The 17,528-nt window shown below is 45.1% G+C and overlaps 1 protein-coding gene across 1 annotated transcript; it reads left to right on the top strand.

The window, feature by feature from the left end:
• The first annotated feature begins 11,450 nt into the window (after positions 1 to 11,450).
• On the top strand, positions 11,451 to 16,117 carry DUSP6 (dual specificity phosphatase 6). Its single transcript, XM_069858521.1, has 3 exons — positions 11,451 to 12,334; positions 12,824 to 13,261; positions 14,639 to 16,117. Exons 1-3 carry the CDS (start codon positions 11,929 to 11,931, stop codon positions 14,944 to 14,946), a joined length of 1,152 nt encoding a protein of 383 aa, XP_069714622.1. The 5' UTR covers positions 11,451 to 11,928; the 3' UTR covers positions 14,947 to 16,117.
• Positions 16,118 to 17,528: the final 1,411 nt, after the last annotated feature.

Genomic DNA, 17,528 nt, shown 5'->3' with positions numbered 1-17,528 from the left:
ACAAATACCCTTGTGGGGCTGACTGTGAAGAACTAAAGAAAACAGTGTCTAAGAATATGACAGCTAGGGCATTTTCTCTAACTGCCAGTAAAAAAAGCTCCGAGACCAGACTAGGTGGGTAGCCTGTTCTCAGACAGAGATACCACATTTCAGGGAGGGCTTTTACCTTAAGTTTAGCAGACCCATTTTGTCTAGACCTTGCTCTTTCTTCCCTGACCTCAGCCACAGTTCAGAACCCCACCCCAAGTGTGCAAAAATGTCTCTTAACTGCTCCCAAACTGGCTCCTGCTCTAAGGGGTGGCCTCAGGCAAAAACAACCTCAGCAAATGCTCAGTTCCTTCCTCGCTGGCCCAGGTAACCCTTTCACCCTTTTGTCAGTGTGTTTCACTCTTCAACCAACAGTGAATGGAGGCAGCTCAGCTGTTTATGGAGGACTGAGTATGAAGGTCAGGTGGGAATTTAGGAGGAAAGGAGACAAGGAGCATAGAGCTGGAACTGCATAGATCCACAAGGCAGCTGTTGGCATAGGGGAGGTTTTGGGGTCACCTTCACCTTACTTGTAATTCCTGCTTGAAGCTCACCTTGCCACAGCTAGACCTGATCCCTCTGGCACGTTTTTCGCATCTCTACTGTCTCCATAGTCAGAAGTTCCCCCTTCTTTCTAAAGACAATGTGCTGAATCCAGCTGAATGGATGGTAAGAGTGACTGATCAATGCCAAGCCCTGAGAATAAAAAGCCTTTGGTTAATTTCTCTTCAATTTTGGCCTCATTTGCCTTCTAAAGTAATATGCAATATATTTTTGTAGGGAATCAGTTGCAAAATCAATATAGGCTATGGTTATAAGAGCAAAAATACAATCAACCTCATGGGTCCTGTTCCAGGCACTGCTTTTGCTTTCATGTGTCAGCTAACCTAGGTTGAAAAACTGCTGTAACACCACTCACAGGGACACGAGACACTACACCTAAAATGGTTTTCACAGCACAGAATCTTGTTCTAATGGGTATGAATTTTCCTATTGTTTCTTGCTACTATTTTACTGTTACTGTTGCTATGTGTTGGGGAACACTTCAGTGAAGAGAAATGGGTCAATTTACCTACAGTTGCCTCACCACTAAACGCAGAACACCTACTGCTCTATTTGTTTCCAGTCCAGTCTCTAGCTGAAGAAAACCAACCATCTTACTCAGATAAGATAAACAGCATCAAAATGGTTGAATCAAGTAATACTTCCTCAACACAGACAGACAGGTGTGTATCTGACAATTAGAAGACTGTTATCAGTATTTTCCCATTACAATATATATCCTAGCTTTACCAATTAATAACGCAGCATTCCTGCATTTACTTTTGTAGGTTTTCAGAAAAAAAAAAGTCCAGCTGATAAAACCCTCCAAAGGAAATATCCTGCTGCAGGTTCTGAGTTGCCCTGAAGCTGAATGATGAAGGTAGGTGACCTTTCCCTACCTGTATGTAACAGTTCTTGTTCTCCTAACACAGCAGAGGGATCACATGTGTTGTTAATGAGTCTCAAAGCATTTGGAACAATTGTTTTTAAATAATTAGCCTGTGCCTGAATCTAAGAGAAATTAATTTTATCAGTGAGCATAGAGAGCTGTAGGTATGCAAGAACTCATGCTTATTTGCCTGCAGCGTTCTCCGAGTAACTACGTGAATTGACATGGCTGGCTGTTGAAAGCACTGGGCTAGAGTGAAGAGGGCTCCCGTCCCGAGCACTCAATGCAGAAGACTTTGTTCCTTTATTTACTTTGCCTAAATCCTGGGGAGGAAATATGAGGCACTGAGAGTCCCTTTGTTTTTGCTCATTGGATTTAAGCAATTTCTCCTGCGCACATGAGAACAATGACTCCCTTCAGTTTGCCAGGCTGTGAGTGATATAAGGCCATGGATTCACACTGCAGATCTCCAGAATTTTCTAAGTTTTAGAGAAGCAGTTGGATGATTGCAGTGACTTCAGATTGAAACTTTGAGTGTGCTATTTTCAGAGACAAGTGATAAAATGTACCCCCTTATGTTAAGAGTCTGAGCTGGCATAATGTACATATCATTAAGCCAGAACATCCAGGCTGACGTTGTTCTCACTAATCAGGAAAATTCCTGGCCAAAAGTATATTGTTGGAGCCCAAGAAACACAGGTTATCCCAGTGATTCCTCACCACAAACCGTCACTGGTAGAGTCCTCATTTTACATACTTGCAGTCTTGGTAAGGACTTGCTACCATAGCCAGTGTGCTGTGTGTGGACAAGTACCCACACAGTTGGTAGCTTCAGTTCTCCCTCTGAACCCTCAGAGCACATAACAGAGCCCTCCTCTCTGAATGACTTCAGAAAATAATTTTTTTGAGGTGAAAAACATCCTCCAGACATTTATGGACACTCCACAAGCCATGAACAAATGTTGTTTTGCTAGATAATCACTCAAGCATGTCAGCTAGATGCCCAGCACCATTCAGAGTTGTGACTTGGCTCATTAATTATACCATGTAGAAGGAGAAACGATATAGCAAAGTCAGGATTATTTGAAAGATTTCCTATTTATCTAGATAAAAAAATTCCATTGGCTACTTTGACCAGAGGTTTTTGATACCAAAGGCATAACTTGGATCAAATAAGAAAAAAAATAGTCTTCAGGTTTTGTCTCTTTCATATTTGATCTTTAAAGAGAAATCTCTGTAAATGCCATTTGGCCACTGACCTAGTCTGACTAATTTTGGTATCTTGCTCTTGGGGAAAAAAGGTTCTCCTTCTTTCCCCTATGCAATACACATAGAAAACAGTTGCCTTGCAATTTAATACACTATACTTCATCAAGGTACTGAACCTACACACCTTGAATAGAGGTCACATGGCACTTAAAGGGTTAGTTTGGAGGTTGCATTATCATTCTTTAACCCAAAGACTATATAAGCAAAAACATTAGGCAAACTAAACTCCCCTTAAAAAAAGAGAAAAGGTGTTGAGGGTGGGTGTGATGATGAAAATGCTGACGGGCCCTTGCATTCAGTGGCAGTAATTAGCTTTACCATAGTAAATTCCAGGCATATGGCAAAGCAACTTTCGCACCCTCTTATATGATTTAAAATAGTTCTCACAAATGTTCATCTCAGTGTAACTGTGAAAAATCTCCTGTTTTTCAAGAATAAAACTGTTCCAATATCTTGCCCTGACAACTAATGCTTAAAAAAATGCCCCCCAAATCCAGTTAAGGCAACAATGTATGTTTAATGCAAGAGAACAACAATTAGTATATTTTTGACTGAAAAGAACTCAGTTAAGCTGCCAGAAATGTCAAAAGTTCCTCGTTACCCTGGCACTTACGTAATTGTTCTGCAAACACCCACACACCGGAATAGACCTACTCCACCAAAATTTGCAGGCTGACTCACTGAGCGTTCCTCTACGTATCTGAAGACATAACCATCTAGGATACATCATCTATAGCGTAATTATAATGTGATTTCCCTGATTCAATAATGTTACGCTTCACTCAGGAAGATAAAAAAAAAGGATAATCTATATCTTTGGGATTCTGCCCACCCATTACGGAGGAAGCAGCCAAGAATGGCAGTGCTGCGGAGGGTATCTGCTCTCCAAAAACCTGCCTGAGAACCATATAAGGGCAGGGCTGGCATTAGATGTGGCTGGCTGTAGTTTTCTCAGTTCTCCTTACTGAAAAAACATACAGAAGCAACTGTACCTATAACCTACTCAGATTTGACCTCTGTGCTCTGTTCACCTTTCCGAATGCAGTTATTACAGATGACCGTGAGCCTTTTTGTCTGCAGGACAGCACTGCCCTTCGTGCAGCTCTCCGTAACCCTGTGCTGAGGCACTGACCTCGTGCAGACCAGAAATGGAGCAGGGCGCTTATGGATCCTGGTCCTTGCTTTCCACACACTTAAAATTACAATATGATACAGAAATGCTTAACGTCTGAGATTTGATGGGACCACCACCTGAAATTAAGCAAATTGGTACAAAATGTGACTGGAACAAACCAAGATCGCAAAACAACATTTGTAAGGTACTGGATAAAACCTCTAAGAAAGAGTGGAGAGGCTTCAGGGCCTCACTGGAAATCATAGGGGTGTAGGTATCTCTACAACATGCACCTGTGAACACTTCAACAGATATTTATGTGCACAGTTTAGCCAGAATAGGAAACCATGTGAGAATGGTTTATACTTTGAAGCTGTACTAGGAAACTGCTTAGAGAAAGTAAAAGTTTAATACAATCTACCTTTGCAGTATGCTGGCGGCACCAATTTACCAAATGATTAACATAATCTGTGACAGTAAATGGTACTGCAATCATCATGCCATTGCCCTCTGACATACCAAATGACAACCTGGTATTTGGATGGGACAGTTTACCATTAATTCCCCATAAATATCTATCACTCAGAGTAAACTTAGCAGCAGTAATTTTCTTGTTAACATTTGCAGAGATTACACCTGTACACACCCAGTCTTCAAGCTGTGTTGGACATTGCAAAGCTCTTAAATGCTGAATCAAAGATGAAGAAATAACAACCGTATCCATTTATGGCTATACCTTGAGATGTATGCCTTTCAAAAGGACTGTATACCTTAAATATATAATTTCCTAGTAACGTGCACAACCCAGTAGTGCTCTATGTTTAGGGCACTGTTGTTCTCCCACTTGTTCTATTTACACAAAATTCTTTCTACTGGTTTCCCTCTTCCACCGACCAATGTTTCTTGAGCTTCCAGATGAAGAGACAAGGGACATTACTAGGTGACTGACCCCTTGGGACCACTGTAGTTTGGAAGATTTCTTATCTCGTATTCTGTTTTTTTTTGTTTTTTTTGAAGAGGTTGTGTGCATGCAAAATTTACAAACTAAACCAGAAAGCTAGGCCTTTGCACTGCAGGGCATGAAGACTTACGCCACATGCTGTCCCCTAGAAGCCAGCAACTCTGCTGGTGATTTGAGCCCTATTTTTTTACAGGATAGGACATTTTAGCACCTAGGTCAGGCCATCAGTTTGGTGCTTCCCCTTTGATAAAATTTACCAAACTGCGCTTGACAGCAGCAGGTCACCAGGAAAACCCACAGCCCCAGTAATAAGGAAACTCTTGCCTCTGTCAGTGCACTTACCCCATTTGGTGCAGCTCCTGCCTGGCCCAGGAGGGGTCCCCATGTGGGTTACATCTGTGGAAAGTGGAGCAGATGTGCTACATGAGAGTTACAGGTGCCAGGACATACATCTACCCACGTGTCTCCCCCAAATTATGTGCTCGGCTCCATCAGGTCCCCAGCACACATTCCAGTGGTCATATGAAAACCAGACAGCGGAAACTGAATCGTTTATGCCTGGGTCGGACTCTTAATTGCCTCTCTTTGGAACCAGAACATAAGATAGCTGTGCGACATTTCTTTTCCTGAATATGCCCGTCCCAGGATGAAGATCTTTTCCTTACGTAATTTGCTGCCCCTGCTCTGCTCCCTGCGTTGTGCAAACACGGTCCTTGTTTACTCTTTTCACAGTCTAGAACAAGCCTTCAGTCATCCCATGGGCATACTTTATTCCCCTGGTTGGAACAAGAGAGAGATTTGAGAGCAAGGGACCTCATAAACACAGAGGAAAATAAATCTTTTAGCATTGGGAAGGGAGAGCTGCTTTCTGCACTTGCTTGATGCTGTCAGTTTTCTTCTTTGTAGGATGAGTGAATGGGACGAAAATAGGACAGTGCTACTGAAGGAAAAATGCTTTAGCGATAGCATTAGTGCCTCCACAGGTAAGCCCACATGTTAGTGCCTAGTAAGCTCTTCCAAGCACATAAAAATGGGCAGCACTAAAGAGATTATAGCATTTCCTCAGCAGCCTCATCTGGTGTGATGTATGTGCCCAGTATAGCATGATACAGGCTGCCCCTGAATAGCAAGCAACAGCAGAGAGAAACACACCAGCATGCAAAACATGAGGACACGCTTTGGGCACTACTGAACTCTTTGGTATTGGCAAAGAAGTAACATAAGCACATTGTTGTCCCTATACAAATAGCACGATGCTCCTGCACCATGGATCGGGACTTGTGAATAGCAGTTGCTGTCTTTCTCAGCTAAGGTAAGAGAATCGGATGAATCTGGATTCCAACTAGCAAACTAATTTATTAATTTAATCACTGACATCAAATTTAAGGGCATACCACTATTTTTACGCAATCAGAGCCTCAACACCACTTTTTAAATTTTCTCTGCTTCTCTTTTTTGCGTCTATTATACAGCCCATTTTTAATTTGAAAGCTTTCAAAGTAACATGTCACTAATTATAAGAAAAGTATGCACACACATAGCCTTCTGTTCTCTTCAAGTTTATTATTTTCAAGGCAGAGCTGTCCACCTGTGCTATGTTTCTATTGCCAGCAAAACGTAAATCACTGCAAAGTGTGATACCCAGGCCAGTGCCATGAAAACTGCCACTACCAATGGCAGTATATGGTGGGGGGAAAAAAAAAAGGAAATGAAAGAAGAAAAAAAAGCTTACAGTGCTAGCCTGTGTGCTTCACTAATACTATATAAGCCTGGCTAAATGCGAACATTGCACTGCCTTCCTGCAAGCTGAGTTTCATACGCTAAGAAAGAAAAACCCTACAGCCATTAGCAATCTGCTGTCAAACAAAACCACTCACCTTTGCATGTCCTGAGGAATCATTTAGAGAACTCATGTATGAACTACATTCATAGGGGAACTTGGTGTATACCACAAGAAGTCAAAAGAAAATAAAAGCTCTGCATGCCTGTAGTAGCTGTTAAGTATCTTAAAGCGTCATTCCTAAGTAATTGCTAATTACATTACTTTATTACAAGGCACAATTAAATATGTGCTTGAGGTCATCCAGCTATTTGCTGTTTCAAGGAAAGCACTTGAGTGAAAAGGATTTCCTAAATGGAGTCATTCAGCGTTTTATTCCTCCAACTTCAGGAATTATTTTAGATGTGAATAATTGGACATTGAATAATCAGTTAAATACCATTTCCATAAATTGTTTGTGCTTTACATAAAACAAATAAAACGCTTTATAGAGCACGTTTGTTCTCCCTTTTAGGCACCCTACACTAACCTGTTCTGCATCAAATGCACTGTACGTTATGGCCAGTTAGGTCTAGGATGATCTTTGTATTTCTGTTTTCAAACAGATCACCACCGACACGTGCAGACCCTTAATTCTCACTTTTTAAAAAGAACTGTGAGAGAGACTTAAAGATAAATCTAGAGCTGAGAGTCACAGACTGTAAGATAAGCACCTAAAAGTAAGGGCTGCTTTCACTAGGCACCTTTTAGAGACAGTGAGGGGAACTGAGCAGCTCCAGTGTGGACTATGTCCTCTCTCCAGAACAACAAAAGTGATTATTAAGAGAAATAACTAGTTAAAATGTGAACATCTAACTTCTAACATCTAAATCTGAATGACTACCTAGCTGAACCACAAGCATCTGCTGGTTCAGTCAAAACTGACAGTCGAGATCCTCAAAATTTACACCCAAGTGTGACCTGCTGGTGGAGAAACCTGTCTCCAAGCTCTTGCATTTCCAGAATTGAGTTGAGTTGGCGTGTCAACCAAAATCCTGATGCCAGCATGTTTCACGCTCCTTGGTCTTCTCCAGCAGGCAATCCCAGAGCATACTTCACTCACCCGACATTAAACAGTGCAGAAACAGAAAATGTCTCTGCCAGTTTGATTCAGGTCATCAGCAGGATGTGGAAAACCAAGGCTGGAATCTCTGCTTTTATAAATATTGATTGATGCAACATGGGAAAGGTCTGACCAAAGAAGCAGAAACATCTTTCCTGTTTTAGGTCCCATCTTCTCACAGAAAGACAGGCTTCTATAGATTCTGCTCCAAATCAAGCAGAACAGAGGTGGGAATCTGCACCCTTAGAGGAAGAAAGCACTTAGATAAGGAAAAAAATTTCCCATCCTCTATGTCTTATGCAAGAAAAAACTTCATGAGTACTTAGCCTCCTAAGGATGCCTTTGTATCACTGCCTCAGTGTCCCAGGCTGTGAAGCATCTCACAGTGGCCCAGTTGGACTGGTTTCAGAACGTCATAGATACCTGCCTTTTTAGTACTTCTCTCTCCCGTTACACTATGCAGATAGCCTGTCTGCCTAATTCAGGCCCAGGGCTTCTGTTACAGGGAAAGACATGAAGGAATTGGGCAAAGCAACACTGAACTCAAACCTCCATCATCCATGCCAGGCTCTTGTCCTGTGTGCCTGCACCTCTGACAAGTTCAGATTATAAGCAATCATGGAGATCCATTTGGGCGTCTACACATGCTAAGAACGAGCAAAAGGTCTGTGGTCCAAAAAAAAACAGGAAAAAAAGGCTTTATACAATTAATTATCTTTGAGATGGGTCAAAGAGGTTTCATTTGCAGCCAGGGAAACATAAAATCAAAACTAAATAAGCTAAACCCCACCCAGAAATAAACATTTCAGGATTCAAAAAGCTAACTCTCATAGTGACTGGATTAATGAGAGGATCATGGTTAACAGGAACAAGCTCTGCTTACTGCCTAGGTACTATAAAAACTTCTAGAAGTTGAAGGATAAGTGATCTCCTGGTGAGGCTGGGGTTGTAGATCTGGCCCCTGACAAAGCATCAAATGGTAGCATACTTAATGGAATCCACTCCTGCATCCCTCAGCGACTGACAGGACAGTGTGGTCAGAGAAAAAAGTTAGTGTATATATGCATGAAGAACCAAAGATAACAACATGCCATGTAATTTTCCTTTAGAGTTCTCCAGGTGCTGCATGCTGCGGGAGGTACTATCACAATGTCAGAGTGTCATTTTTATTTTACTTGCTTAACTCTGCTGCAATGCAAAATCTCCTGTTTGGTTCCCAACTCAGCAAATGCCACCTCAGACTGCTGACATGCAATGAGCTGCCTGTAGCCATAATCATTACAAGCCTCTGCCTCAGCTCCACTTGGGAGTTACAACTCTCTTGAGTGTGCTTCATCTAACTTTTTATTGCCTTCATATACTTAACCCTAATAACATTTCAATCAGATCCGACAGTACTAATGATAAAAATCTCTTTAAATGCTATCATTATTTATTGTTGCATTACTACTAGACAGATATCTCAATGGGTTTGATAAAGTGCTTGCATAATACATAGCTTTCAGTTAAAATGCTGAATAACCAAGATTTTTAAACCACTGCCTTGAAACGTCACTTAAAATGCCCTGAAGATGATAATCAGAACATATTTTTTTCCTAGAATATTTTATTCACCAGAGAGGCAAGTTTACCTTATATGAATAGGGAAGGGTTTAATGGAAATAATTTGGGGCTTGTTCCATTTTCTTCAAATACTAACTCTGCAACATGCTGATGTTTTTCCATTTCCCAACAATGCAACTTCATTTTTTAAAATGTAATCAAAGTACAGTGTAATCCCAAAGAATGATGTCAATTAATATTAAGCTGGATTGCAAAGAACAAATTATATTCATTATTGTGTTAAGCGTGCTGGGAATTTTCACAAGTTATGAGGAAATTGTCTCTATCTTTAACTTCCAGGTCACATTCACTATAATTTAATATGCCTCTTGTTTTCCAAGTTGACTTCTTTTTTTTTTTTTTAAATTAAGGCAAGCCTTTATGTGACAATTGATCACTTGAGGATTCTTCTGGCTGTGGCTCCTGTTAGGATGAAGGTTAACAGAGAAAGTGCAGGTTATTATTAGAATAATGAGTAATACAAAATATTCAAGGTGGTTGTAAGACAAGCATTGCATTGTACTGCACCTTAAGAGATAACGACAGTTAAGGTTTGAGAATTTCTATTTCAGTTGTTCGTGCTTTGCAGAAATTCCATTTCTAGAACTTCCATTTCTTAATCCTGAAATCCATGGTTAGCAAGACTGAAGGGCTGGGTTATATTAATTTGTAAAATTCGAATAAAAGTTGGTCTGATAGACTTGAGAACATAAAGAACGAACACAGCTTTAAGAAAAATAAATAAATAAATAAGTAGGACTTAAATTAGGACCCAATTATTCATTTTACCAGGGCTGTGCTATTAGCTGTACTAACACAGAACGACCAACAGCACCAGCCCCAAAGAATTTGCTGTCTTGCTTGAGCCATGCGTGAAAAATAGAAGGCGTAGAGGGGGCAAAACCCCACAACAAATAAATAATTAAAAATCAAAGGCTCTCGCTTTGATCCGTCACTGCTCTGAACGTTTAAACCCCATAAGCTGAATACACAGAGCCAAACAGAAAGTGAAGCACCCGGTAGGAAGAGCCTGGAAACTCTTCGAAGTGGCCAAGGTGGACTGGACCGTTTGTCCCCACTGAGCGGTGGCACAAAGTCCGTGCGGTGCGTGTCCAGCGAGCTGCACCTCAGCCTGGCCAGACCCCCTCGCTTCGAGTCAGGGCAAGGTTTCTGAAGCACTTCAGCCCCGCTCTCAAGCAAAGATCTGAAGCAGGTAGCAGCCGGGGATCCTCTCCAAGTCCCCGCGGCGGAGGATGTCGTTAATGCCATCTGGGTGTCAGCCTCGCTCCAAAGCGGCGGCTGCTGCGCCAGCTTTAATTAACATCACGGACGCCCCCTCGCCGAGCACACAAGCCCCTCGATGCCCTCTCTGTTCGCAGACCCTCGCTCCCCGACCAACCTCCTCCAGCCGGGCTTAAAAATAATCGCCCCCCGAACGCAGCGGCAGCGCAAAACGCGATTAGCCTCTTCGGAAGAATTTTACTCCCAGGCAGATGTTGCCGCCCGGATTAGTATTTTTTAGGCCGGGCTTCTCCCAGTTTAGTTTTGCCCCCCGCGTTTCGCTTTCCCCCTTTGCTGCCTCCTCCCCAGTTTTATTATTTTATTTTTTTGGGGGGGGAGGGGGAACCGACCCGCGCCGGGCTTCCTCAGGCTGCGAGCGGGCTCCTCGGTGCGAATAAAGCCCCGTAGGAAGAGCGGAGCTCGGGGTTCACCCTCCAGCCGCGCCGGGAGCAGCCGAGGACAGGGGCGACCCCCGCCTCCCTAAAAACGGGATTCCTAGAGCGCCCTAATGAAAAGCCGCGATGGGGAATTACGGGGGGTGGGAGGGGGGGCACAACCCCCCCGGTTGAGGGACAGAAAACACAGAGGGGGAGGAAAAAAAGGTGCCTTTTGTTCCCGCGGCGGGGAGGGGGAGGACGGGGCGGCGCCCCTCACCTGCCCCCGCTCCGCCGCGGCTGCCGCTTGTTTGCGCTCCGCTTATCCGGAGCGGAAATTCCTTTCCGTTTTTCTTTTTTTTTTTTTTTTTTTTTTTGTGAATGACAAACTCATTAACGATTCATCAACGCGACCTGTTCCAGCCGGCCCGTCGCCGCGGCAACAGCCCCTTCCGCGAGCCCCGATTGGCTGCGGCGGAGAATGTGCCCATTGAGCGCCCCGCGGCCGAGCCCATTGAGCGGCGGGCGGGGACCGCGCCGGGGCAGCCCCGCGCCGCGGCCGCGCTAATTGGATTCCATTCACTCGGGGCGGAGGAAAAGGGCTCTCGGGCTGCGGCGGCGATTAGGCAGGTTCATTCAGGGATTCATTGATAAAAAAAAAAAAAAAAAAAAAAAGAAGAGAGAGAGAGAGAGAGAGAGAGAGAGAGAGGGCAGGCTGCGCACACATACACACACAGAGACGCAGGGAGACACAGAGAGACACACGCCGGGAGCGGGGCTGCTTCTCCCTCCCCGCCGCCCGGCGAGGGGGAGGTGGCGCGATTCGTTCTCCCGGGGCGGAGGGCGATAAGTTGCGCGGAGTTGGAAGGGGGACAGGGGACAGCCCGCCCGGCCGCATGTCCCCGTGAGAGAGACAGAGAGAGACAGACAGAGAGAGAGAGAGAGGGGCGCTTCCAGAGCACGCTCCGCTCCCCCCGTCCTTCCTCATGCTCATAGATACGTTCAGAGCCGTCCCTTTCGCGTCGGAAATGGCGATTAGTAAATCCGTGGCGTGGCTGAACGAGCAGCTGGAGATGGGCAACGAGCGGCTGCTGCTGATGGACTGCCGGCCCCAGGAGCTCTACGAGTCGTCCCACATCGAGTCGGCCATCAACGTGGCCATCCCGGGCCTGATGCTGCGGCGGCTGCAGAAGGGCAACCTGCCCCTGCGCGCCCTCGTCTCCAGCAGCGAGGAGGACCGCGAGCGCTTCGCCCGCCGCTGCGGCACCGACACGGTGGTGCTGTACGACGAGCACAGCCGCGACTGGAACGAGAACACGGGCGGCGAGTCCGTGCTGGGGCTGCTGCTCAAGCGCCTCAAAGACGAAGGCTGCAAGGCGTTCTATCTGGAAGGTGAGAGGGGGCCGCACGGGGGTTCGGAGCGGGGGGGGGACACACGACACGACACCGGCCCGGGGCTTCTCCCGAGCGTCCCCGTCCTCGCTCCGCTTAAAGGCACCTGGAGCGCCGCTGTCCCCGTCGCCGGGTGGGGAGGATGGGGCTCAGGGGGGGACCCCGGCGTGAGCCGGGAGAGGCAGAAGGAATTGCTGCCCAGGCACCTCTCCAGAGGTCTCCGCGGGGTGAAGCGGCGCAGAGCTTTAATCTTCGATGGGCTCAGCCCTGCGCTGCAGCAGGCGATTTTCTTAAACCGTCTTTTAGGTTAGTCCATCTGCCTGAGAGTGCGACTTTTTTTTTTTTTTTTTTTTTTTCCGTGGGGTTCGAAAGGGTGGAAAACGGGATGCCACATTGCGGATAGGGCTTTACCAGGGAAGTCAGCCGGCTTGCCGTCTTATATCAGGTTGCGTTTCCACCCCCCCCCCCCCCCTTTGCTTTTCTCCCCAGGTGGTTTCAGCAAGTTCCAGGCCGAGTTCGCCCTGCACTGCGAAACTAACCTAGACAGCTCGTGTAGCAGCAGCTCTCCTCCTCTGCCAGTCCTGGGCTTGGGAGGCCTTCGAATCAGCTCCGATTCCTCCTCAGACATCGAATCTGACATTGACAGAGACCCCAACAGTGCCACCGACTCCGACGGCAGCCCTCTCTCCAACAACCAGCCTTCCTTCCCGGTGGAGATTTTACCCTACCTCTACTTAGGCTGTGCCAAGGACTCCACTAACCTGGACGTTTTAGAAGAGTTTGGCATCAAATACATCTTGAATGTCACCCCCAACCTGCCTAATCTCTTTGAAAACGCCGGCGAATTCAAGTACAAACAGATCCCGATCTCAGACCACTGGAGCCAAAATCTGTCTCAGTTCTTTCCCGAGGCCATCTCCTTTATAGGTGAGACCCGCTTATTTGCTAAGGGCTGTATGTCAAGCGGCAGAATTCAATTTATCTTGCTGGTTTCGGGAGATTTCGGCCGAGAAGCGGTAGCAGGGTGTCTGGCAGCGTCTGGGGGATGCCCCACTTTCTGGCTTTAAAGCCGGCTTAAGCTGAGCGGCGGGCGGGGGCTCTTCGAGGCGGGGGTTGAGGAGTCCTGGTGAATTGTAAGCGACGTTTTGCGGGTTGCAAAGCTGCGTACCTGGTTTGGCTGGCTGCGGGATTCCTCCCCGAGCCGTTTGTGTCGGAGCTGGGGACTGAGAAGTGCGCAGGATCTTTTAAAATCTCTTCCCGGGGGGGATAATGAGGCTAGGGTTGATGGCTTTTTTTTTTTTTTTCCCTCCCCTTCTTGAGGTTGCTGAAGAGCAGTGTAATAAAAAGAAAAAACTACCTGCGAAGCTAACTTTAGCTTTTTAAATACAAGTTATTCCTGAGAGGTATCGCTGGCGAATGTATAGTCAGAGCCTTAATTAAATCTCATGGTAATAATGATACACGTCTCGAGCTCAGTGCCCCCGTTAGCCGGCCCTGAGCCTTTAACCTTCAGCTTTGGGAACGCGTCCCCTTGGGTTCAAGGAGTTTTGGTTAAAATCTGCACTGTCCTTCGTTTCGGGGAGGGCTGAAATCGCCCCGTCGGGGTGCAGTGGGGTGGGCAGAGCATTATCCGTTGGAACTGTTCTGTAATCCGGTTGAATGATACCGGTAATAGTGGAGAATGTAGGTAATCTGAGCCCGGCAGGAAGAAATGTGGGCTGGAAGCCACAAAGAAACTAATCTCCAGGCATTGTAATGCATTTCCTATTACAAAGGAACCCATTTTCAACCAATGTTGACATCCTGTTCCTCCTAATGGGCTGTCCCCTGTGACTTCCCTCATTCTTTTAAAATGCCTGAATACCTCCATTGTTAGCTGCACAACAGTTGGAGAATAATTTAATAGACCTTCGCAGTCTGCTGGTCTGTATAAAAGGCATTCAGTGACATATTGAAGGATTTCCATGCTGGGGCGAGGGGACTGTGAGAATTTAAGTCAAATCTCCAGGCGAAAAAGTGTCTTTTAAAACTGACTTTTAAAGCAGTGTCATGCAGCGTATCTTTGCGCCTTTGTCTCGTTCTTAGTTTTCTCAGCACTTCGACTGGGGTTAGTGCACGTAGGGGAGCGGATTGTCTTCTCGCCCCGGTTTTAAGCCGGTGAAATTAACTCTTGCACCGCACTGCCGGCAGCTGGGATGAAAATCGCCCTTTCTTCCTACTTGATACTGATCTCATCTGTGTTGGGAGATCAGTTACCAGCCCTCTGTCTTACGTGTCCTCCTCTGCCTCTTTGTTTCTGTGCAGATGAAGCTCGGGGGAAGAACTGTGGCGTCCTGGTGCATTGCTTGGCAGGGATCAGCCGCTCGGTCACGGTGACGGTGGCCTACCTCATGCAGAAGCTCAACTTGTCCATGAACGATGCCTACGATATCGTCAAGATGAAGAAGTCAAACATTTCGCCCAACTTCAACTTCATGGGTCAGTTGCTGGACTTTGAGCGGACTCTGGGGCTGAGCAGCCCCTGTGACAACCGAGTGCCCAACCAGCAGCTATACTTCACCGCTCCTTCCAACCAGAACGTCTTCCAGGTGGATTCTCTGCAGTCCACGTGAGCCCCTACCGCCTCCCTTCTCCTGTCCGCTTCATGGGATCACTCCTCGATGGTATCTCTTTGGCAGTGATAAAGAAAAAAGCTGCTTTCTCATTTTCTGGCCTTTGCTGTCGAAAAGCAGCTGCCGGTGCAGGCTGGGAAAGGTTACGGTATGGAATCGGCTGTTGTGAAGGGAGGGAACGTGGTGACCAGATGGCAAGTGGGCAATGCGCTCAGTTCTGCTCGTGGCTGGGGTCCGAGGACTTCCCTGAGGGTAGAGTAAGGCTGGACAGGCTGAGCACAAGTTCTCTAGAGACTGGAACTGTCCCACTTCCCTCTCTGGTTTCGGATCTGTGGCACATCTTTGTCTTCAGTGAAGACTCCTTATTTTTGTTTGTTTGTTTTAATTTAGAGGAGCCAAAGAAAGAGATTTCAGCTTAGTGCGTTCCGAGTACTTGTTTGCCAAGAGCTTGGTAGTATTCTACTTGATCAATGTAAATATTTAATCTTAAATTGATTTGCAATTTTTGAATTCACATGTATTCAAGAAATCAATCCAAGGGATATCAGTATTTTCGTTCACTTCATAAGTTCTGCTTTGTTTCTTTGGGTTTTTTGTTTCATTTTTTTTTTAATTGCAAAGGATGTATTTGCAGCATGCTTAAATTTTATTGTTCAATTGAAGCAAGATTTCTGTGAGGGAGAAATGGCAATGGTAAGAAGTTTGCAAATCATGTTTCGTGAGCAAGTACAGTCTCTTCTTTCATATATCTTTTTTCCTTGTGGTGATTTTTTTTTCCTCACGCTCTACTTAATGTAGTTTCCACATGACATATATATATATTTTAAATTAAATTAATTTTTTGCCTTACCTTTTGTAAATACATCATCTGGGAGGAGGTTTGTCTTTGAACACGAAAGATTTTTGGTCACTTTTTAAAACTTTCAGATGTGCTAAACAGTGCATTACCTCTGTACAAATTCTTCAGGGAGCTTCACCTCAAATGCAATATTTTGCGTCTTTTTTTTGTATAAAACTGGAAGTATGTGCGAGCATTTGTACCTGTGTACGCACAGTGAACCTGCACATGGTTGCCAATAAGGGAGAGTCTAATTCACAGTGTAAAAGTTTTAAGATGGAATTTATTATAAGAATGTAAAACCTTAAATTATTAATAAATAACTATTTTTGACTATTGAGAACCTGGCTGTTTTATTCCTCCTTTCCCCTCTGTGTGGATGTGGCTAATTGCACATACACATATGGTTATGTTTAAAGGTAATGATTGCTTTCAATAGCTTTTGTATAGCCCCTAAGATAATAAAGCCTTGATTTTCCCTTTGGTCCTCTGGTGCCTAAATGAATAAAAAATGCATGTGCTAGATTCTTGTCTTGTTTGGGTGAAGGGAATGCTTTTGAAGCCCTTTAGGTTAATTGCAAAATATTCCAGCATCCCTTTGCTACCCCAGGGATGCACCTGACCCTGGACCATAAAGATCTTTTAAGGATTTTCTTTCCCTTTGTTTTTTTTAATTTCTTGAGAGTAAAGAGTTGCTGTTTTCTGGGTTTATTTACAAGTTTTGGCCACTCTTCTTACAGAGGCCAGGATATAGGTTTATGCTTTCCTCATCTGTCTGGCAGGAAGTCTTTTCACAGAAATCTATCAAGAGCCTGCTGCCTGTGAATTATTCTGTTGCTGTTCAGCCGTGTTGCAACTTAGCAGGTGAAGGCAAGGAGGAGAAGTCTCTATATACTCTTAGTGACCTCATTTCCTCTTTGCAGCCTTCAACTAGTCCCATCTCTGCAGAAGGAAAAAGGGTGAATTATAGTGATTGCAAAACTTCCTGCTGCAACTTGTTTTCATTAACATCCTTCCTGATCAGAAGTGGCCCAAGGTAGGGTAGTGCCAAAATCTGTGTGCAGTTCCACAGCGGTGGGCTAGTGCTGCAGCTGGGGCTGTCAACTAGGGTTCTGCAGAAGTCCTGGCAGCCGGGAGCATGTTTCAAGTAATTTTAGAAACTGCAAGTGTGTGAAATGAAAAGCAAACAAAACATGGGAAAAAAAGTGAGTCAGTATCTCATGCAGTAGTGGCCTAGATTGAGTGCATAAACTGTGAAAGTAGAAGTGGGTTGCAGTTAAACTTGGCTTGTGCTAATCCAGTTTTGAACGGTTTCCGCTCTTGGCATTCCCTATGCTGCTCTGTTCAAAGTGGAGATTTGCAGGCAGCTCTAGCAATTTCCTGTCCAGCTGCAGCTCAAGTGACTCCCTTGTTTTTTTTTTTTTTCTTTCTTTTTTTTTTTTTTAATATGGTTTGCGGATAATTTTAGCCAGTTTCCTCTTTGTGGATTATTAATCTGCTTTCCTTGTAGAACCTACATAGCTGCGTCCCTACTGTTCTGCTGAAGTCAACAGATGGCCTCCCCGCCACTTCCTCTTGTTTCACTGTGGGTTTGTTGTCAGGCCACTTCTGAAATTAATAGTGTTTTCTGGCCGGCTGCCACAGGCCATTACCACAAAGGGGAAGTAACACATCTGAATAGCAGGAAGCTGGGCAGGGTCACAGCGCGAACTGAACCTGTTGAGTGCAATCGGTCCTCTCCCGT

Source organism: Phaenicophaeus curvirostris, chromosome 1 (genome assembly GCF_032191515.1).
Source record: "Phaenicophaeus curvirostris isolate KB17595 chromosome 1, BPBGC_Pcur_1.0, whole genome shotgun sequence".
In the NCBI taxonomy this organism is placed as follows: Eukaryota; Metazoa; Chordata; class Aves; order Cuculiformes; family Cuculidae; genus Phaenicophaeus; species Phaenicophaeus curvirostris.
Note: the sequence above shows the minus strand (reverse complement) of the source record. Positions and strands in the feature narration are given on the sequence as shown.